Here is a 22,442-nt window from a genome sequence, read left to right as displayed (position 1 = left end):
TTAGCGTTTAATGTTTGACTCCTAGGCTTTCGGGCCTAGGTTAAATTAGGGTTTAGGTTCTAGGTCCCTAAATCATAAATCGGTGTATATTTTATTAGTTTATTTTTTAATAATTTTAAAAATCAAATAGGGAATTATTGAACCCTATAATATTAAAAAATGTAAAATTATGGTTGTTATGAATAAAATACTAAGGTTATTATTCGCTGTATTTATTACTAAGATTCGGGAGCTCAAGGCCTTTAATGGCTTCTCTCGTGTTTCGTAGCTTAATTCTGCCTTTACGAGATGCCTACGTATCTCTGTGAATTAGAGAATCAAGCCAAAAAACGTAGTTCTGATCTGTGGGGTGAGGCCCCTTATATAGATGTTGGGAGTCCTTGAATTGGACTTGATATAGGAGACTTGGTGGGCAAGTCTCATAATTAGAATGGACTTTGAAGTCCTAGATAGTAGGAAACCGATTCCTTATCCTTTTAGGTCCCCTTGAGGCTAATCTATAAGGATTTATATCCTTATCGGGACTCTTCTCAACAGCTGATTTTTCCCTTATTAATTAATTACGAAATTAATTAATAATCAGGGCTTTTGGGCCTTCTTTATTCCATCAGGCCTGATCTGGTCCAATAGGCCTGATCAGTATGTTAACCTTTCTGGTCTGAATGTCATACATCTTCTTATTGGGCCTAGCAGTCCACACCTTGTACAATTAATGCTGTATTTAATTATACTATCATAATTTATTTATCCCTATCATTTGCCCCCCAACTTTTGGGAAACATTGATTAGGTTTCGCAGAAGTTAAGTCTATTCATTCCTTTACAAGGTTTCGTTTTTGCGTAAAGTGTGGAGCGACCTACACATTTACAATGAATTTTCCTTTTATTCAGGAATTATCTTAATTTCCAGGAATTTTTCCCTTATTTCCGGGATTTTTCCCTTAATTTTCTGGATTTTTCCCTTAATTTCTGGATTTTTCCCTAATTTTCCGGGATTTATCCTTAATTTTCTGGGATTTTCCCCTAATTTTCTTAATTTCTGGATTTTCCCCTAATTTTCTGGGATTTTTCCCTAATTTTCTGGATTTTTCCCCAATTTTCTGGGATTTATCCTTAATTTCTTGATTTTTCAGATTTCCAGCCCTTTTTCGACCAGGATCCTAGTCGAAATTTCGACCTGGATCCTAGTCGAAATAAGGCTCAGCCTTGCCATCCTAGTCGAAGGAATTCGACTAGGATCCACGACCTGGAATTCGACCAGGATCCTAGTCGAACTTTCGACCTGGATCTAGGTCGAAAACTCCCCCACTTTTTTAACTCATGGTCTTGAGCCTAATCGACTAGGATTTCGACCAAGATTCTGGTCGATATTTCGACCTGAATCCTGTTCGAAAATTCTTTGATTCTCGTGCTTCCTGGTCGAAAGATTTCGACTAGGATCCACGACCTGGAATTCGACCAGGATCCTAGTCGAAATTCGACATGGGTTTTTAATCCCCATTTTTGAAAGATGCTTGGTTTATTCGACCTCATTCCTGGTCGAAGTTTCGACCTCAATTCAGTCCCGTTATTCCAGCTATTTTCGGGTGTCTGCTCAAAAGATTTCGGGCAGGATTCACGACCTGGAATTCGACCTGGATTCTGGTCTTTTTTACCCGTTATTTTCGGGTGTCTGCTCGAAAGATTTCGGGCAGGATTCACGACCTGGATTTCGACCTGGTTTCTGGTCTTCCACTAGCCTTCTTCATTTAGCTTTAATTTAGGGTATTGTATTTTCCAAATCCTAATTGGATTTGGGCCTGGCCTTTTTTATTGGGCCTTATTAAATTTTACTGAGCCTCTATTATTGGGCTTTTCCAAATCTTACTGGGCCTTTTCAAATCTTATTGGGCCTCTTTTATTGGGCTTTTTCAAATTTTATTGGGCCTCTTTTATTGGGCTTTACCAAATATTTCTGGGCCTCTTTATTGATCTGGGCTTAATACACCCTGTTTAGAATGCTCTAGAATTCCTAGGAGTATTCTGGAATATTCCTTTTTCTGGGCTATTTCCTATGGGCCTTTGTCCTTAATGGGCTTTCGTCCCTTCAACTTCCTTTTCCTCTTATATAAAGGAATGAGGAAAGGCTACTACTCCTCACCTTCTCATTTCTAAGTTTTCTTCTTTCTCCTCCTGCTAAGATTCTCAGAGCAATAACAGCAGGTCGGAGCTCAAAGCCTTTTTCAGGAGTGCTTCTTCAGGTAAAATTCCTCCCTTTGCTTTTCGTGTCTATTTTTCCATTGTGTGCCGTTTTAAGATAGCCTGTTTACGTGCCACTTTCTTTTTTCAGATGGCTGACAAAAAAATGACTCGCTTGGCCAAGATGAACGTGGCTAGAAAGTCCAACGAATTTCCTATTCGATCGAGGTATACTTCATTAATCGACATGATCAACACTCGAGGGGATGAGTACCCGTCTGATGCGCATCTGGACGCGCACGATCATATTAGTGCTTTACGGGATCCCAAGGAGCTGGAAAAGTTGAGCAGCTGCTTCAAAATCAAGGTTCCTTTTAAGCTGGTTCTTGCGGGTCCGGCCGACAGGGCCTGCCAGTGGAAAAAGGACGCACTATGCGTCTATAGGGATACTCTAAGGGCAGGTATCAGACTCCCTTTTCATCCGTTCATTCCCTTGTTACTGGCTGATGTGGGCATCAGCCCTTGCCAACTCCCCCCAACTCTTGGAGGCTTATTCTGTGCTACCTGTCACAATGTGCCAAGCACAAGGTCCCTACTTATGTTGCTATTTTCAGGAAAATTTTCCAGTTCAAAAACAGCCCTGATAAAAGTCCGGGTTGGGTTTCTCTAAACCAGCGCCCCACTATTCCCCACATTGCGAATGGGAAGTCCATCCCTGACAACAACTTGGGGTGGAAGAAAGATTTTTTGTTCGTTGTTTGGGAGGGTGGAGATTGGGGCACCCTGTTTCGATCGTCCTTCGGGCTTGCCGTCGATGGGAGCCCAAATGACATAACTTTGTCTGAGGAGGAGGCTAGAGCTTTCAACCTCCTTACACAAGATAATGGGACTTCCCATTCTTGGGATCTTATCCGGGAGTCCGTTCTTGTAGAACGCGGCCTCTCTCCCGTCCCTAAGAAAAGTAAGTTTCCTCCCTTATATCTCGCTCTTCTTTTTTTCTTTTTGTTTTTTTTTATTTCATTTTCTATTCCGCTGAGTTTTCAACTTTGCTTGTTGCAGTGGCTGAGAAGATTGAGGAGGCTACCAAGCCTAAAGACCTGGAGACAACCAGGATGAAGAGGGCTGGAAAGGTCTTTAAAGACCCACGCCTTGGTGACCGATTCCCTGAGTTCCTCCTTCAAGCAATAGAACCGGGCGAGGAAGGCCCCAGCCAGGTTTTGCGCACCAAGCAGAGGCCAGGGGCCTATTTTCAACCTGCTTGGGGGATCCGGGGCAAGGATTCAATCGTGGGCAGCACGGCGCTGTCCAAGGAATGGTCTAAGCATTCCATCTCCCCGGTGGACTATCAAGATTTTGTCCTTCAACAGGACTTAGAGGGGAATGAGCTTTTTGGAGTCCAGGCTCTGGCGACGGTACGTCCTTTACCTATGCCCTTCATACTTGTCTTTCCATGTTTCTTTTCTCATACTTTTGTTGTTTCTCTTGCAGGCTAACGCCCATTTCCAAGGGGCAATTCACCAAGCTAAGGCTTGGAAGGTTGTCCTGGAAGATGCCAACAAGAAGTTGGAGGAGGCCAACCAGAAAATAGAGGCCCTTGAAGCTCAACTGGCCTCTTCCACTTCTGACCTTGAAACGGCCCGGGCCGAAAATGTTATTCTGAAGACGTAGAAGGACAAAGCTTTTGATGGCTGGATGGACACCCAGGAATTCAAAGACTTGATGGTGGAGCATGATGCCCTTCTTCACCCTGTTAGCTACAAAGAGGGCTGGGATGCTGCTGTGGAGGCCATCCAGGATAATTTTCCAGAGGTCCTCGAGCAGTCCTCCTTTCCTTGCCCTGTGCGAGTTCCGGAGCTGGGGGGGCGTTACTAATAAGCTTGCTGACATGATCAAAGACGACCCTTCAGGGAGCCCAAGCCACAAGAGGAAAGAACTGAAGTCTAGCTCTGGGGATGAGGAGGCTTCATCCGAGGAAGACCCTGCGCCTGCTGCGAAGAAGATCAGGGTGGAAGAGCCTCCAAGGGCTGCGCCTCAGAATCCAGTGTCTCCCGCATCCTCCAAAGCATCTGAAGGCAGTTCTGATGGAACTTCAGCAGGGACTTCTGAAGGGACCACTGAGACGTCCGAGGAGACCTCGGACAGTGGTTCCTCGGATAGTGGTTCCGAAGAATCTCAGCCTTCCGAGGCCTAAGTTTTTTTTGTATATCTTTTTTTGAACTTTATTCATATCAGAACTTGTTACCCTTCGGGGTTATATTTCATATGCTACTTTTCTTGCCTCTTTCTATTTTAACTTTACAATCTTAATATGCATTTGAACTTTAAACATCCTTAGATTGAAATAATTTCAAACTCTTTAATATGAAGTCTGGTTTTCCAAAACCTTACACAGCATGGGTTCGACCCTAATCGACAATAACTAGACAATGTAAATTCTACTGGAATAACTGCTTCTGCCCCATATGCCAACATGAAGGGAGTGGCTCCTGTCGTGACTCTACAGGTAGTCCTGTAGGCCCATAATATTGGAAGTATTTCATCCACCCAATTATTTCTTGACTTCTCGATCCTCTTCTTTAGTCCATCCAGTATTATCCGATTTGCTACCTCCGCTTGCCCATTGGCTTGCGGGTGAGCCACAGAGGTGAACCGTAACTCAATTTCATTTTCTTCACAATACTTCTTGAATTCCTCATTGTTGAATTGTGTTCCATTGTCAGTGACGAGGATACGGGGAATTCCATATCGGCACATAATGTTTTCCCACAGGAATTGTGCGACTTGCTTAGTTGTGATTTTGGCCAAGGGCTTGGCTTCAATCCACTTGGTGAAATAATTAATGGCTACAATCAAAAATTTCCTTTGTGCCGTGGCCATAGGGAAAGGCCCTAGAATATCCATCCCCCACATAGCAAAGGGAATAGGCGAGTTGATAGAGGTCAGCATCTCGGGGGGTTGTCTAACAACTGGTGCATGCTTCTGAAAGCGATCACACTTCTTCATATATTCTTTGGCATCAGCCATCATTTCTGGCCAATAGAAGCCTAAACGGGTTATCTTATGAGCCAAGGTCCTGCCCCCCAAGTGTTGCCCACAAATACCTTCATGCACTTCCTCAAGAGCCAAGCGTGCCTCATCGGGCCTGAGACACCTTAAGTAAGGAACCACAAAAGATCTTTTATACAGAATCCCATCTATCAAAGAGTACCTTAGTGCTCGAATAGTTAACTTCCGTGCTTCAGTTGCATCGCTTGGCAACCAACCGGTCTGAATGTGAGCCTTGATGGGATCAATCCATGACGTCCCCAGGCCTATGGGAGACACAAGCTTAATATCTATCCTTTGTGTCTTCAAAACACGGAAGTACACACTTCCTGAACTTTCTTCAATCTCAGATGAAGCAAACTTTGATAACGCATCTGCCTTAGCATTTTCTTCCCTTGAAATGTGCTCAACATGACATTCATTAAATTGGGTCATCACAGCACTTACTAGGCGGACATATTTAGCCATCGTCTCATCCCTTGCCTCAAATTCTCCCTTTACCTGGGATATGACCAGCTTCAAGTCTCCACGGACCTTTAAGTTTTTGACTCTAAGTGTTCCAGCTAGGCCAAGGCCAGCTATCAGGGCTTCATATTCTGCCTCATTGTTTGTGGTTGGAAAGTCTAGCTTCATAGCATACTCAATTAAGAACCCATCAGGGCTTTGCAAAACCAATCCTGCTCCACTGGAGTTCGTTTTTGATGCTCCATCAAAATAGAGAACCCAATATTCTTTATCATCCTTCTCTTTGCCCCCATTATCGACTCCCTTGTCTTGAGGTATGGCATCTTCCTGCCCCCCGGCTTCTTGGTTGGGTATGGTACATTCCACCACGAAGTCAACTAGTGCCTGGGCTTTTATTGTCGTACGTGGTTTATACTTGAGATCAAACTTTCCCAGCTCCATTTCCCACTTAATCAATCTCCCACTTGCCTTGGGACTGTGAATGATATTTCTCAGGGGCTGATTTGTTAGCACCTCAATCTGGTGAGCCTGAAAATAAGGACGCAGCTTTCTCGAAGCCATTACCAAGGCTAAAGCGAATTTCTCAATAGCTGAATAATTCAACTCAGCACCATGCAAAATTTTGCTGACATAGTATACGGGTTTCTGGACTTTCAATTCCTCCTTAACCAACACCGCGCTCAAGGCGCTCTCTGAAACAGCCAAGTACAAGAATAAAACTTCACTCGGAATTGGCTTGGCCAACAGCGGGGCCTGGGCCATATACTTCTTTAACTCTTCAAATGCCTTTTGGTTTTCCTCACTCCATACAAAGTCTTTGATATTTTTTAGTGACTTGAAAAATGACAAGCACTTGTCTCCTGACTTGGAGATGAATCGTCCTAGCGCAGCAACCCTTCCTGTGAGCTTCTGAACATCCTTGACAGTTTTTGGTGGTTCCATGTCCAGGATCGCCTTTATTTTATCGGGGTTAGCCTCAATTCCCCTCTTTGAGACCATCAATCCCAAGAATTTTCCAGATCCTACTCCGAAAGAACACTTCGTAGGATTCAACATCATCTTGTGGTACCTCAGGACCTCAAAAGCTTCCCTCAAATGGGTTATATGATCAGTCTTTACTAGACTCTTGACTAACATGTCATCAACATAGACTTCCATAGTCTTACCAATAAGATCCTTAAAAATTTTATTCACCAACCTTTGATAGGTGGCTCCTGCATTCTTGAGACCAAACGCCATAACAAGATAACAATAAACACCAAAGTCAGTGATAAATGATACCTTTGGAATGTCATCTTTATACATTTTGATCTGGTTGTATCCGCTAAATCAATCCATGAAACTCAGCATCTCATGTCCAGTAGTGGCATCAATCAAAGTATCAATTCTTGGCAGCGGAAAACAGTCTTTGGGGCATGCATCATTCAGATCAGTGAAGTCTATACACATCCTCCACTTTCCATTAGCCTTCCTTACCATTACAGGATTTGTTAACCACTCTGGAAATTGGATCTCCTCAATGAAACCAGCCTCTAAGAGCTTTTCTACTTCCTGTTTTATAGCCTCTTGTCTTTCCGGGGCAAAATTTCTTTTCTTTTGTTTCACTGTCTTCCGGCTTGGATCCACGTTTAGCTTGTGAGTAATTAACTCCGGGTCTATGCCTGACATATCAGCTGCTGACCATGCAAACACATCACTATTTTCTTGCAAAAATTTCACTAACTTCCCTCTAAGGGGCTCCTCTAATGTGGCTCCAATGAAAGTCATCCTCTCAGGATTCTCGGGGTCTAAAGGAACCGAAACCAATTCTTCTGCTGGCCTTCCTCTATTCTCGTCATTTTCTCGAACATCCATATCTTCAATAGGAAGAACCTGCCCCCCGACTCCATCTGCCATCAAAGAGGCCACATACAGCTTCTAGCCATTTTTTGATCTCCTCTCTCTTCTCCAATCCCGTTTCGGGTGGGAAACTTCATGACTGAATGGTAGGAAGAGGGGACTGCCTTGAAGGCATGTATCCCTGTTCTCCCCATGATAGCATTATAAGTTGAATTAGCCTTTACCACCACGAAATCCAGCATCTGCGTTGCTTGCCTTGGTTCCGTACCTATGGTGGTCGGCAATTTGATTATCCCTTCCACAGGATATTCTACTCCAGCAAATCCATATATCGGCATGTCAGTTGGTGTCAACTGGGAGTCGTTATACCCCATCCTTAGAAAGGTGTCGTGGAGAAAGATATCCACAGAAGCACCATTATCCACAAGGACCCTCTTAACCGGGCTATTTCCTATTATCGGTGTTATGACCAGCGGGTCGTCATGGGGAAACTTCACACCCTCTAGGTCAGAATCATCAAAAGCCAATGTTACTTTTGTCCTGGCCCTCTTCGGGGCTTCTCCAACAATATGCATAACCTCCCTAGTATATGCCTTTCTGGAATTTTTGGACAATCCAGCAGCAGTTGGACCTCCAAAGATCGTGTTTATCACAGGTCCTCAAGGGCGTCGCGGTCCTCCAAAAATCGCATTTATAACCGGCCCTCTGGGTTGGGGATTTCGCCCCTGATCGTCTTGGTCCCTCCTACGATCTTCAAAGTTCTTCCTTCCATTATTATTTCTGTCCCCTCCATCTCCAGTATACTTGTTCAATCTTCCTTTTCGAATCAAAAACTCAATTTCATCTTTCAATTGCCTACACTCATCGGTTTCATGGCCAACATCTTTGTGAAACCTGCAATACTTGCTCTTATCTAGCTTGGCGGGATCAGCCTTCAAGGGCTTAGGCCAGCGAATATCTCTGTCTTTCTCAATCTCCATCAAAATCTGACTTCTAGGAGTATTCAACTTAGCGTATTCAGTGAACTTTTGCCCAGGTCCTCCCTTCGTGGGGGTTGAATCAGGGTTTTGTTCGGTTCTAGGATATTTGTCCTTTGCAATATATTCTAAATCAGTTTTCCGCTTCTTGCCTCCAGTGGGCTCATTACTTACTACGGTCTTCCTCATACTTTCTTCAACCTTGATATACTTCCCTGCCCTTTCTTGGAGCTGCAACATGCTTTCAGGGGGACGTTTGGCCAAGGACATCTTAAAAAACTCGTCCCTAGTTCCTTGTTGCAGTGCTATCATGGCTACCTTATCATCAAGGTCCGGGACTTTTAAAGCCTCATTTGTGAAACGATTCAGGTAATCTCTCAAGGATTCCTTAGCTCCCTGCACAAGACTCATAAGAGATGCTGAACTTTTCTCATGGACTCTTCCACTGATGAATTGCTTAATAAAAGCCTGACTTAATTCTCTGAATGATCCAATAGAATTTGGGGGCAGGCGACTGTACCATCTTTGAGCCATACCCGACAGGGTTTGAGGGAAGGCCCGACACTTTATAGCATCATTCACGGGTTGCAGCAACAGTGCATTAGAGAATATCCTAACATGATTAGCGGGGTCTCCCGTGCCATCATAGGCTTTGATAGTGGGCATCTTGAATTTCCTTGAGATATGGGCATTCATTATCTCTTCTAAATAGGGTGGAGTTGGATCATCAGGATCTCCAAGGGGAAGGAGATTGCTTGGATCAGTTCTTGGGACAGCAGCCCTTCTTCGTTCCGGACCATCCAGGTCTATGACAGGAGGAGGATTTCTCCCCCTAGGAGGTATCTGGGGTCTGGTGGCCTGGTGAGCCTCCAAATCACGCCTCAGCCTTTGGATTTCAGCCTCATGAGCCCTGATCCTTTCCTGCACTTCTTGGGGATTCGCCCCTGGGGTGCTTTGGGGGCGTTGCCTTCCATCGGCCATTGGCTCTTTTCCAGGACGCCTCCTTCTCGGGGCCACCTCATCATCCGAAGATTCGGAGTCTCTCTCAGTGTAAGGACCAGAAAATTCCCGATCCTCAGGGATAGGACCCAAACCTCGTATATAGGGGGGCGACTGCCCTCGTGCTTCGCTTCGCCCAGCATATCCGCTTTCTCCAACCTCAGGGTGAAGGGGCATCCCATAAGGGGGGTTAGTAGTAACAATAGTTGAATATTCCCGACGGGTCGAGAATTCACAGGTATATGTACTTGTTGAACTTGAGGATTCGTACCTTGAATAGTCGGGGGAGTTGTCCCTTGTGGCTGAGGTTGAGTTGCCCCTATCTGGGCTTCCCCCTGAGTAGATGCATAAGTTGAATGGGGAGGAACCTCCACGGTTGACAAAATCACCTAGGTTATCTCTGATGGTGTTCCTTCCTCTAGAGCTCTAATTGTTCTCCGTGTTCTCGCCATGGTAGTTGTTGTGCTTTCCCACAGACGACGCCAAATATTATGGATAAAATATTAAGGTTATTATTCGCTGTATTTATTACTAAGATTCGGGAGCTCAAGGCCTTTAATGGCTGCTCTCGTGTTTCGTAGCTTAATTCTGCCTTTACGAGATGCCTACGTATCTCTGTGAATTAGAGAATCAAGCCAAAAAACGTAGTTCTGATCTGTGGGGTGAGGCCCCTTATATAGATGTTGGGAGTCCTTGAATTGGACTTGATATAGGAGACTTGGTGGGCAAGTCTCATAATTAGAATGGACTTTGGAGTCCTAGATAGTAGGAAACTGATTACTTATCCTTTTAGGTCCCCTTGAGGCTAATCTATAAGGATTTATATCCTTATCGAGACTCTTCTCAACAGCTGATTTTTCCCTTATTAATTAATTACGAAATTAATTAATAATCAGGGCTTTTGGACCTTCTTTATTCCATCAGGCCTGATCTGGTCCATCAGGCCTGATCAGTATGTTAACCTTTCTGGTCTGAATGTCATACATCTTCTTATTGGGCCTAGCAGTCCACACCTTGTACAATTAATGTTGTATTTAATTATACTATCATAATTTATTTATCCCTATCAATGGTACAACCCTAAAAATTAAAAAAAAAATGTAACATAGTGTACCTTTTTATTTGTCTTTTACAAAATTAAATATTTCAAAAACTTAATGGGAATTATTGAAACAATAATATTTATTAATAACAAAACATTATCTTATAATTGAATATTTTTAAAACTTACAATTGAATATTTTTAAAACTTACAGGACTATTATATTACTTATAAAATATAAAATATTTTATAAGGAAATATGAAAAATATAAAATATTAATATAATAATTATTAAATTAATAAAAAATACGTATGTCGGGATCGGGTATTGTTGCCGAATAACAAAACTTGGTCGGGTAATCGAAATACGCATTCGGAAGCTGTGTAATATTTATTTGGTTTTTATTTTAAAAATTATAATATTGGTTACTCATAAGAGGTAGGAGTATTCCTTTCTTTATGAATGCTTTTTGAAGGTACCAAGTGTTTATAAAACAGGTTATTCAGTTACGTATTCGCCAAAATTAGCCAAATTTGTCAAACTTGTTATTTTGGTATTATTTTATGTAAAATCAGCTATTTATGTAATTTTTTCTCGTATTAACGACCTATGATCAAATGGCAAAAGAAAGTCAACCACCGACCATTTTAAAAAGGGTGGTGCTAAATGCAGTAATATTTTACTTTATGCGGTAATCGAAAATTACCTATATAACCCCTGTAGCTTTAAATGAAGGTATTGTGACATTCAACACTCTCTCTCATCATCTCAGGTTGTGCAAGTGAGCAACAATATATTTTTTTCAAAACAAAGTCAAAAATTTAACTTTGAATAAAACATCACTACACATGTATTCATTTATTTTTGAAAAAATTTGAAATTTTGGTTTAGTGGTTATTATTTATATAGTCTAATATATTGACTTAAGTAAATATTTAAATTGCCATTTTGAAGTTTTAAATATACAATTAAACATATTAATTGAAAATTTTACATATACTCATAATAAACTTTTAATTTATGTTCATTTTTATTATTAATTTACATAGAAAATAAAATGATTATCGATCCATCACAATTATTTTATATAATTTCCACGCTAAAAAGTATAAAATTACATATCAACACATTCAAATTAGTTTATTTAGAAAAAAAATTAGATTGAAAAAATTATATAATATTAAAAAATAATTGTGCATCGCACATTAAAACTAGTTTACACAAATATTTTTTTTACTATATAAATGATTTTTTTACTGATTCGCACAATCATTTCTTGTTAATTTGTTTCAAATTTATGCATTCATATTATGTTACATAATTTATTTAAAAAAATTATGATGTATTTTTTTAAAATGATTTATTCAAGATATAAAATAAATATTTTTAATTAATTTTTATAATTTGAATTCTTATATCAATCATCACTAAAAAATAAATTTTATTTAATAATATTATTTACCGGGTTTTACTGTACATAACACCAATAATGACTTGGTTTATATATATGGAAGCAGATGCAAGAATAAATAACCAGTTTATTTATTTTAAAAATATATTATTTATTCATTTTATCTAGACAAATATCTAAACAAATGGAGAGACGTTTCGATAATCACACTGTCATTTACTTTGTGCACTGATTTATCTACCGTGCACACTAAATGCATTCATTTGCACAAAATGGAAGTGAGGGTGAAATTTATTGCATTTAACAATTATGATTTAAAAACGCGGTTAGTGACCCTTCTTGGGAACCTAAAGGCTACCATTAAAGTCTAAAGTATTCCTCATCGATCTTTGGAGGACACTTTCTCTCCGATTAATCATCTAAAAGAAGGAGCATTAATAATTACAGAACTTCCAACCAACTTCCCGGTACTTGATCTCAGTCGCTTCACCCTCGTTTTTAAAACCCACATTGTACAAAATTTTTAATAAAAGGTTTTGATTTTAATATTTATTATAGATGGGTTTTAAGAAAATAAATAAAATATAATTTGGACAATTTTAATGAACCGTAAAAAATTTATCCTAAAGTTTTGATTTTAGTATTTAAAATAGAGGATCTTTTTTAAAAAATCAATAAATATGATTTTGAGGATTCTATTAAATTGTAAAATGTCGCAACTATCTCTTTTTTATACATTAAAAATCAATGGGCCCCACCACTTCACCCACTTTTCTTTCTCTTTTTCACTACTTTATACATATTTTTTGATCTCCGTGCCCAAACCAAAAGTAAAGAATTGGTTGGGACGGAGGGAGTAATTTATAAGTTATAATTTTTATTAAAACTTAAATATAATTATTTAATTACGTGAATATAAAAGAAAAATATTTAAAAGTAGAAAATCGAAATACAAATTACTAAATAATGAGTAAAGTTCTATGGAGTCCACCTTTAATTGGAGTCCTCGGAGTCCATATATGTTCTGCAAGTAAAATATAGCTTAAAATATTGCAAAACATATTATTTTTCGACAAACATCACTATTCTATCAAAAATCTTGTAGATTGCATACATTTTACAAGCAGAACATTGCAAAAATATATATTCTACAAAACATGTTTAGTTTGCAGAACATAAATGTTCATGTTGCAAAACATATTGCAGAACATACATATTGTACCGTAAATATATGAGATTTGCATGATTTTGTTGAAGTTATGCTATTTGTGTAACATGTTTTGCAAAATAACACGTTTTACAATATATTTTATTTGCAGAACGTAGATGGACTCCGAGGACTCCGATAAAAAGGTGGACTCCATAGAACTCAGCCCTACTAATAATATGTAAAGTGCAAATACTACATGTATGTAATCCATACTCTTCAAATGAAGAAAACACATTATCAATGAACATAATAATTATAATAATAATAATAATAATAATAATAATAATAATAATAAAAATAATAATACCAAAATACTAAATTTTGGTCATAACTTAATTCCGGGTTCGATTCCTTACAACTATAATATTATACAAGATTTTTTTGCATAGTTGCTTGATGACTGGGCACAGCAGCTTGGCATTGGAGCACCATATTCTTTGCAAAGTTGTTGTCAAAAGTTGTTCGACCGGTTGTTTTAAAATTTTAAATGTTATTTTAATTAAAATCTGGCCCATTATCACCTATTCCTTTTTATAAGAGTAATATATATTGTATTAAATAGAATGCTAACTGCTTTATCTAAGTTGTTAAGCATCATAGTAGATTTAAGGTAAATGTTGTTAGAAATGTGTTGGAAGAATGATAATATAAAATATTAATTTTTTGAATAATATGGATGTTGTAAACAACTTTTGAGGTTGTTAGTATCGCGGGTGCTCTAATATAAACTAATGATTGATACATCTGCGATTCCACGGTCATATGTACCGGCACCCTTAGATATACTCCCTCCGTCCCTCCCAAATGTTTACATTTGGGTGGGGCGCGAAATTTAAGAAAAATGATAAAGTAGTGGAAAAAAGTTGAAAAAATGAGTAAAGTAGTGGGACCGATTAATATTATATGTATAAAGTGGGTATAGTGGAGGAAAGTAGTGAATGTAGTTAATTTAAAAATTATAAAAACTTTACTATTTTTGGAAAATTTTGAAATGTAAACAATTGGAAGGGACATCCAAAAAAGGAAAGTGTAAACAAATGGGAGGGACAGAGGGAGTAACATACTTCCTCCCTCCACTGGATTCTTTACATATCTTTGTCTCATGGTTTATACGCACTTTAAGGCTACTATCAAATATAGTTTTATAATATTTTTTTAGAATTTTTTTTTCTGTATAAAATTTTAAACATTATATCTTTATTTAAAAAAAATATATTTAAAATTATTTAGGGAACCATATTTTACGCGAGTCTTAAAATGCGTGCTGATCCCACGTCCCCCAATGTAAACAACCCACCGGGACGGAGGGAGTAATGTATTAAGTTATATAAGAAAAGTAATTGCATTTTATACTATACCATAATTACTGGAATAAGGTATAATTTGGTATGCTTTCTTTTGGTTGATTTGATTATTCTCATTTATAACCTCCAGATTTTTTTAATCAAGTGATCTGGACCGTTAGATTCGAATACTAAAAAAATATACACCATTCAAGTTCCCAAGTTCGAACCTCGCCAACAACAAATATATATTATTATTTATACCCTACTAAAACTTCCGGGTTTGAACCCCGCCAATATCAAATATTTATATACACTATCCAAAATTCAGGTTCGAATCTCAGCAACAACAAATATTTATATTATTACATATAAATATACTAATAAGGTAATTATCTAAAAAGAAATTTATTATAATTTTAAATAATATAAAAATATTAATAAAGACGTACGAGTTGTAAAGCTGATATACGTTAATAGAATAATAGATATGAGAAAATAAAATGATGAACGTTAAGAAATCCAACATTCTGCTTATGGCTGAAAATGGGCTGCACAAGCAAGTTTTATTTTTTTGCCAAACACTATCCTGGATTGTATAATGAACTTTGAGGCCAAATAAGTGAAAATTTTGTTAAACCAAACAGGCACTCAAACAAATCTACGGTCATTTGGCCCGTTTTTATGGTCGACGAGCCAGTAATTTCCGGTTAAGACAGAACAAAAAGCCTAAATGAGTCAAACATGATACTACACTGCAAACGAACGAAGCCGAGTTGAGTTCTGTACGAACGAGCCGAGTTTAACTTCCATTTTTTTTAAAAATGAGCTGAGCTGAGTCGAGTTTAATAACCGAGCAGAAAATAATGTTCAAGCCCGACTCTTTTATAAGTGAGCCGAACACGAGTTTGTTCATGAACAACCGAGCTGACCGAACTCGAGCCGAGTCGAATTTGTCCACTAATAATTCGCATATATTTTTCAATCGACCAACCTTAAAGTATAATTTATAATTTTAGAAGTTGTATCAAGATCAAATACTAGTCTTATCTTATAATTATATACACACATTCACACTATACATTTAGTTCTTAATCTATATCAATTTAATTTTTAAGACGAGTTTTGGGAATATATCAAATTTTATTTTAAATTATTGAGACATTTGTAACTTTAGAATTTTATTATGTTTTGATGTTTTATTTCAATTTGATTTATGTAAATTACAAGTTATTTAATGGTGTTTATGAAAATGTAAAGAATAGGAGATGAATATATCATGATAAACATATTTCATAGTTTCCTTAAAAAAACTAATTGTTAAATTTTGAAAAATAAATAAAATTCTAAATAATTAAATTATTAATTCATGATGAAGAAATATACTAATACAAATATTTAAATGATTAGTAATAATTTATTATTTGTAATATATATAAACTTTATCCGAGCCGAGTCGGGTGACCGAGTTCGAGCCGAATCCGAGCCGAATCCGGACTAAACGAGCCAAGTCTGAGGCTAACATTCAAAAAACTCGGCTTGACTCGTTTAATTATCCGAGCTCATTTTCATGTTTAAAGTCGACTCGTTTAAGAAAATAAGCCGAGACGAGTTCACTTTAAATGAGTCGATCCCGAGTTTTGTTCATACGGATTCTGTTTATTAGCCGGCCTACGTGACACCAAATCACAAATTAATTTCTACTTTAATTTTTCGTTAACATCCGGGAAAGCTAACGAACCAAAAGCTACTTCTCTACTTTGAAGAATTTACAAAGAAGTTTCATGGACATTTCCTTTGCCATAATTCATGTACAAAGAGCAGCATTTGAGTGTGATCAATTAACTTTACCTGCAGCACTTCACCTCCTCACCAATATATACACGCACATTAGCATTAACATTAACATTAACAGACACTGTGTGTGTATCAAAATGGCTTTCCTAGTTGATCCAGCTCTGGGAAGTGTCATAAGTGAACTACTCAAAGTAGCTATAGCCGTTGGAAAACAAACCATAATGTTCAAATCCAATCTCAAAACTCTTAACAAAACACTTGAATCAGTTGAACCCATATTTCATCACACCCAACAGCTTCACCAAGTATTAAATCGACCACAGGAAGAGACTCAGCAATTTATCAACCTATTACAAAGTGGTGTAGATCTTGTTAACAAGTGTAGTACAATTCCTTACTGGAATCTGATCAAAATTAATGCTTATTCCAAAAAGTTGACTGACTTAGACAAGTCTATATTGAAGTTTTTTAATATACAAGTGCAGGGGTTGGCGTTTACGGCTACTTTGGAGACTAGGATTGATGTTATTCAAAATAATAAGAAATTGGATTTCATACAAAAGAGTTTAAGTATTGGTGATTTTTCGGGTTTGGGTGGTGTCCCGGGTGCTCCAAATAAGGTGGTCGGGTTGGCTCAGCCGCTGAATGAATTGAAAGAGATGTTGTTGAAGGAAGAGGTGAGGATTAAGGTGATTTCTGCTCCCGGAGGATGTGGAAAGACCACTTTGGCTAAAATGCTTTGTAATGATCCTGAAATCCAAAGTAAGTCTTTTTCCTCCACATCTTGCCCTGATTAAATATTTTAATGTTTTGTGTAGTATTATTATTGTCCTTCCCTCCTAATTTACTTGTCCCTTGCACCGATTACACTAGTACCTTTCTATTTAGAAAAAATAAAATTCAAAATTAATTTGCGATTTTATGCACCCTAAAAGACGTGAGAAAGGTAAAATTATTTGGGATATACGGATATAATGAAAAGCCTTAGTTATTATAGTTGGAAGTACTAATAGGTTATGATCACCTGTAGTGTTTAGTTGGAGAGAAGGATATGTGGTAGGAATGATATGAAAAGTTATATACAAAATTACCTGTAGTGTAGGGACACTTTGTATAGTTAGAACTTAGAAGGGCAATTGTATCATTGTAAAAGAATGAAATGAATTGTTACTATTTTTGTTGTAGATATTTATGATTTTCATTCATAAATCTTTTCATTTATATCATTTGAATCAAAGCTCAAATCCACAAATTTAAATATATCCTTTTGATACATTTTCTTATCAATATATCCAGTAGAGAACATTTGCACTCTTTCATCTTTTTCAACCATTCCCTCTTAATTTTTTATCTGACCCTCTAATTTTGATCACAATTTTTTCATTCGGTTTGCTATCTCGTTCCATTCCTTCCAAATTCAAAGGAGCATGTGCATAAATATGTGAAACACATATAAGATGATGTTATTTAGTCTAATGTCATTATAAAATATAATCGTGTTTGATGTATTACCTTTTTGGCAGGAATATATGGGGAAAACATACTCTTTGTAACTATCTCAAAATCAGCCGACAGCATTGACATTGTTAAGAAAATCTTACAAAAACAATTGCCTAACAGTCAACTGCTTGACATCCTAAAGGATGATGATGCAATCTACCACCTGGAGTGCATGCTGAAGCGTTTAGGTCCAGCTCCTATTTTGTTAGTGTTGGATGATGTGTGGCCCCAGTTGGTATCTTTTGTTGACAACTTATTAAGCTTAACCTTGTCGAAAGTTAAGATACTAGTTACATCAAGATACTCCTTTCCTAGATTCAAACCTGTGTACAAACTGAAGATTTTGAATGATCAAGATGCCATGACTCTTTTCTGCCTGTGTGCCTTTCCAAGTGACGGGAACTCTGCAATTCCTAATGATCTCGTGGAAAAGGTAGAAACGATTGCTTGATGTAGAAAAAATTAACTGTTGTTGAAGCTTATCTAGTCAACAAAATCATGTCAACTAAACATTTTTTTTTCACAACAAGGTTGCCTTTTTATTTTGATAACTATCGAGGTTCTCTTTAAGTTTTAATATTTTAAATCTTATGCTTCTACATTTATATAATATTTTTATGTTCAAGTGATAATAGTGATTAATATTAGTGCAGGATATCGATACATTAACAAAAAGTTGTACTTATTCAACATGGCTGAATATGGCACCACGTAGTACATTTCAACTCGTGCATCTGACTTTCATTGTAATTAATTTATCTGCTCCTTACTTGTAGACTGTGAAAGGTTGTAAAGGATTTCCTTTAGCCCTCAAAGTGGTTGGGCGATCACTTTATGGGCAAGATGAGGTGAAATGGAGACTTGAACAAAAGAACTTGTGTGATGGTAAATCTATTATAGATACCAGCAAAGAATTGCTTTACTGTCTCCAACCCAGTTTAGATGCCCTCGAAGAAATGAAGGAGAGTTCATTAAAGGACTGTTGCCTGGACCTTGGATCATTTCCTGAGGATCAGAGGATTCCAGCCACCACTCTTATGGATATTTGGGCAGAATTATACAATATGGATGATATGGATACCTACTCCAATCTTCTTGAACTGGCATTCAGAAATCTTGTCAATCTATTCTGCACAAGGTACTTCTTAACTTCTGCAAGACTGACCTATTTTTATATAAATTAATGTGACTGTATCTGAAAAGTAGTACAGTAACTATTTATTTTTGTCAATTGCATCTCCCAAATAGTGCTTCAAAACATTCCCTCAAATTAATAAGGTTCCCACCTCTTTCTTCTTTTTCCTCTTTGCTAAATAAAATTCCCAACTTTTGGCATAAATATTTTTTGAAGTTCTCTCACATATCTTATATGGGGTTATAAAGTTTCTGAGGGCGTCCACTAGCATTTGGTCAATTATTTTTGCCTAAAGCCCGCATGAGCTCCATAAATTTTAAATGATTAAATGATGACGAGGATCTTGAAGTTTGACATAAGGGACATGTAATGATAGAACTTAAGTGTATAGTGTACATCAAATCTCGGAGTTGAGATGATGGACAAGTAGAACCCAATCACTAGAATTTTCGCATTGATTTAACAAAGGTATGATGTTGCAGTAATATAGATTTCACTTATCTTGGTACGTTTCATTTTAGTTGGAGCTACCTTGAATCTTAATCTTCTATTAGCCTACTATTTTTGGGAAAAGTTGTAAATAAATTGCTAATCTGTAGCAAAAGAAGCAGTTGTGATAGGTTAATTAGGACAAATATAAACACTGCCAAGCCTTGAGGGACCATTATGATATATTTCATTAAGATTTTCTCTGTTAATAAGCACTCTGCATTAATGAACTCACTTGACTAAAGCAAATAGGTAGCTGAAGCGAAACATAGAATACCATGTGTTAAAAACAAGAAAAAAGAGATCTGTTAGTTGGTTGTTTCACTTGTCTGGAAAAATATATAACAAATTACACTCCATATCTATTAGCTATGAAACTAATGGAAACCATTGGTGTAAACATGATATATATGTATTTATATATATATATATTTATATATATATATATTTGCTAAAAAGTGTAAGCCACAATGTTGATTGCAGGCAAACAGGAAGTGAGGTTGATGGATTCTGTAATGAAAGGTCTGTAATGCAGCATGATCTGCTAAGAGATCTGACTATCCACCAAAGTAACACAGAACCGATAGAACATAGAAAAAGGTTATTTATAGAGATGATAGGGAATGTCTTTCCAAAGTGGTGGAGTGAAGAATTAAACCAACCTATTCAAGCTCACCTCTTGTCAATTTCAACTGGTGTGTTTGGTTTAATATTTATTTAACAGTTAAGATTGATTACACTACTAGTGCTTTGTATTATAATGTAATATTTGTCGACTGACAATGTCAAAACTTAAATGTCCAGATAAAAATTTCTCTGCAAGCTGGCGTCCCTTGACACTTCCTGCAGCCGAGGTTGTAATACTAAACTGCTCTTCAGGTGTCTACACCATACCAGGTTTGATTGAGAGAATGAATCAACTGAAGATTCTGGTTGTCACAAATAAAGGGACTTCCTTCTCTAAGCTATCCAACTTTCAACTTCTTGGAAGTTTACCCACTTTAAGGCGAATGAGACTGGAACGAGTTTCATTATCTTCCCTCGACACATATTTACTTGAGCTGGTGCACTTGCAGAAGATATCTTTTACTATGTGTGAGATTGGGAAGGCATTCGAGAATGGTAATATTGACCTATCCTGTGTGTTCCCTAATCTTGTGGAGATCGAGATTGACTGCTGTGATGACTTGTTGAACTTGCCAGTCGGACTGTGTGCTATTGTCAGTCTTAAAAAGATAAGCATCACTACCTGTAATGAGCTATCTGCACTTCCTGAGGAGATTGGTATGCTCAGAAACCTTGAAGTCTTAATGCTCAATTCGTGTACCAAGCTATTTGAGTTACCAGAGTCAGTTGGAGACCTTCATAAACTGAGAGTTCTCGACATATCTGATTGTCTAAATATAAGTAACTTGCCCGAAAGGATGGGCGAGTTACGTGCTTTGGAAACGATCCATATGAGAGGTTGCCTGGGATTATCAGACCTGAATTCGTTGCCCTCGTCAGTCAAAGATCTAACACGTTTAAAGAAGGTGATATGTGACGAAGAAGCTACTCATTTATGGAAATCTTATGGAAGTCATTTGAAAAATCTCAAAGTGGAAGAGGTAAAAGAAGATCCATTTAAAAACCTTATGAGGGTCATCTCATCAATTCAGCAAAATTGAAATGCTTCTGTTGTTCGAAATCAAAATGTTTGCTACCAACTTTTGTTTTATGTTTGTTGTTTCCGAACTATGTGCCCGTGGCTAAGCGTGGTGTTTAAACATTTTCGAGTTAATTATTTATATTAATTTTTGTAATAATGTTTATTGGTGTTTTATGTTATAAAAAAGTTTAAAGCTATGTAAATTGTAAGCTTATGTCGGTCTTAACGAGCAATCATTTGGATTCCATCAAGATGGTAGTCATTTCTTATCCTTTCCTTTTTTTTAATGTCCTTCCAACTTTTAATATTCTAATTTTTTGTGAAAAATAATAAATATTTTATAACATAAAAACATCATGCTTATCTCTACTTTACATCACTTTACATCTAATATATTCATTGATTTCATCACTGTACTCTATTCGCTTTTTAATTTTAACTTTACTTCACTATTTATCATTTTCTTTAATTCAAGTGCCCAACCCAATATAAACAAATAACGGGGATGGAAGGAGTAATATATTATAATATTTTAACTAATTTTATATTAAGATGAATAAAAGTTACACAAAATTTTTAAATAGTATAAAAAGCCAAGTCTTCATCAGTTTAGTCCAACATGTCAAATTAATCACTCATTTAAAAAATGATTTAACTTGGTCCTTAATCTGAAAATTTGTATCAAAGGGGTCATTAAAAGTTTAAATTTTAATATACATGTAGTATAAATGATTTTCTTGTACAAATATTTAACTTAGTAATTAAGTTAAGTTATTTTTGAAATTGGTGATTCATTTGATAAGTTTTGATGAAATATATGATAATTTTGTTATTTATCCAATTTTTAAATTCAACTTCAACGTACATGCATTTAAATTTTAAACCATTCTACAGTAAAATCTCAATAAATTAATACTTTTGGGACCATGAAAAAATATTAATTAATTGAAATATTAATATATCGATAAATTAATAATTTATTAATTTATCGATATATTAATAATTTATTAATTTATCGAGATATTAATAATTTATTAATTTATCGAGATATGTCGTAAAAGACATGCCTGTACTTTAACAAGACTAAGAAAATTTGTCAACCCTAAGTAAGTTGTATTGTTATCTAAATTTGTATTTTATACTTGTAACACTTAAAGTCTGTAAAAATACAAAGGAGCAGACTGAAGTCTTTTTCCTAAAACAGTATCAAGTTTAAGGATTCTATCTGGAAGAAGATCAAGAATATCATGCCTCAGAAGAATTTTGAAGAAGCTTGGAGTTTAATAAATCTATTTGGAGAAAAATATTCTAAGTCAAGATCTCTACAAGTCACAGATTTAATTTTATAGAGAAATCATTCGAGAACTCCAGAGAGTACCGACGGATAAGCAATATCTACTCGACGGATGAACAATATCTACTCG

General features: G+C 36.8%; 1 protein-coding gene across 1 annotated transcript; it reads left to right on the top strand.

Annotated features, from left to right (window-relative positions):
• Positions 1 to 16,284: 16,284 nt before the first annotated feature.
• Positions 16,285 to 21,269, top strand: LOC141684762 (putative disease resistance protein At5g66900). Its single transcript, XM_074489876.1, has 5 exons — positions 16,285 to 17,008; positions 17,770 to 18,179; positions 18,523 to 18,884; positions 19,854 to 20,065; positions 20,175 to 21,269. Exons 1-5 carry the CDS (start codon positions 16,384 to 16,386, stop codon positions 21,035 to 21,037), a joined length of 2,472 nt encoding a protein of 823 aa, XP_074345977.1. The 5' UTR covers positions 16,285 to 16,383; the 3' UTR covers positions 21,038 to 21,269.
• Positions 21,270 to 22,442: the final 1,173 nt, after the last annotated feature.

This window comes from Apium graveolens, chromosome 9 (assembly GCF_009905375.1).
Source record: "Apium graveolens cultivar Ventura chromosome 9, ASM990537v1, whole genome shotgun sequence".
In the NCBI taxonomy this organism is placed as follows: domain Eukaryota; kingdom Viridiplantae; phylum Streptophyta; class Magnoliopsida; order Apiales; family Apiaceae; genus Apium; species Apium graveolens.
This window is presented reverse-complemented; position numbering and strand designations above follow the sequence as displayed.

Excerpts from the sequence above, each read along its gene's own strand:
- LOC141684762 (XM_074489876.1), top strand. The coding sequence starts at position 16,384 with ATGGCTTTCCTAGTTGATCCAGCTCTGGGAAGTGTCATAAGTGAACTA. Across the intron at positions 17,009-17,769 it reads TAATGATCCTGAAATCCAAA|GAATATATGGGGAAAACATA; the intron begins GTAAGTCTTTTT and ends CCTTTTTGGCAG. Across the intron at positions 18,180-18,522 it reads CTAATGATCTCGTGGAAAAG|ACTGTGAAAGGTTGTAAAGG; the intron begins GTAGAAACGATT and ends CCTTACTTGTAG.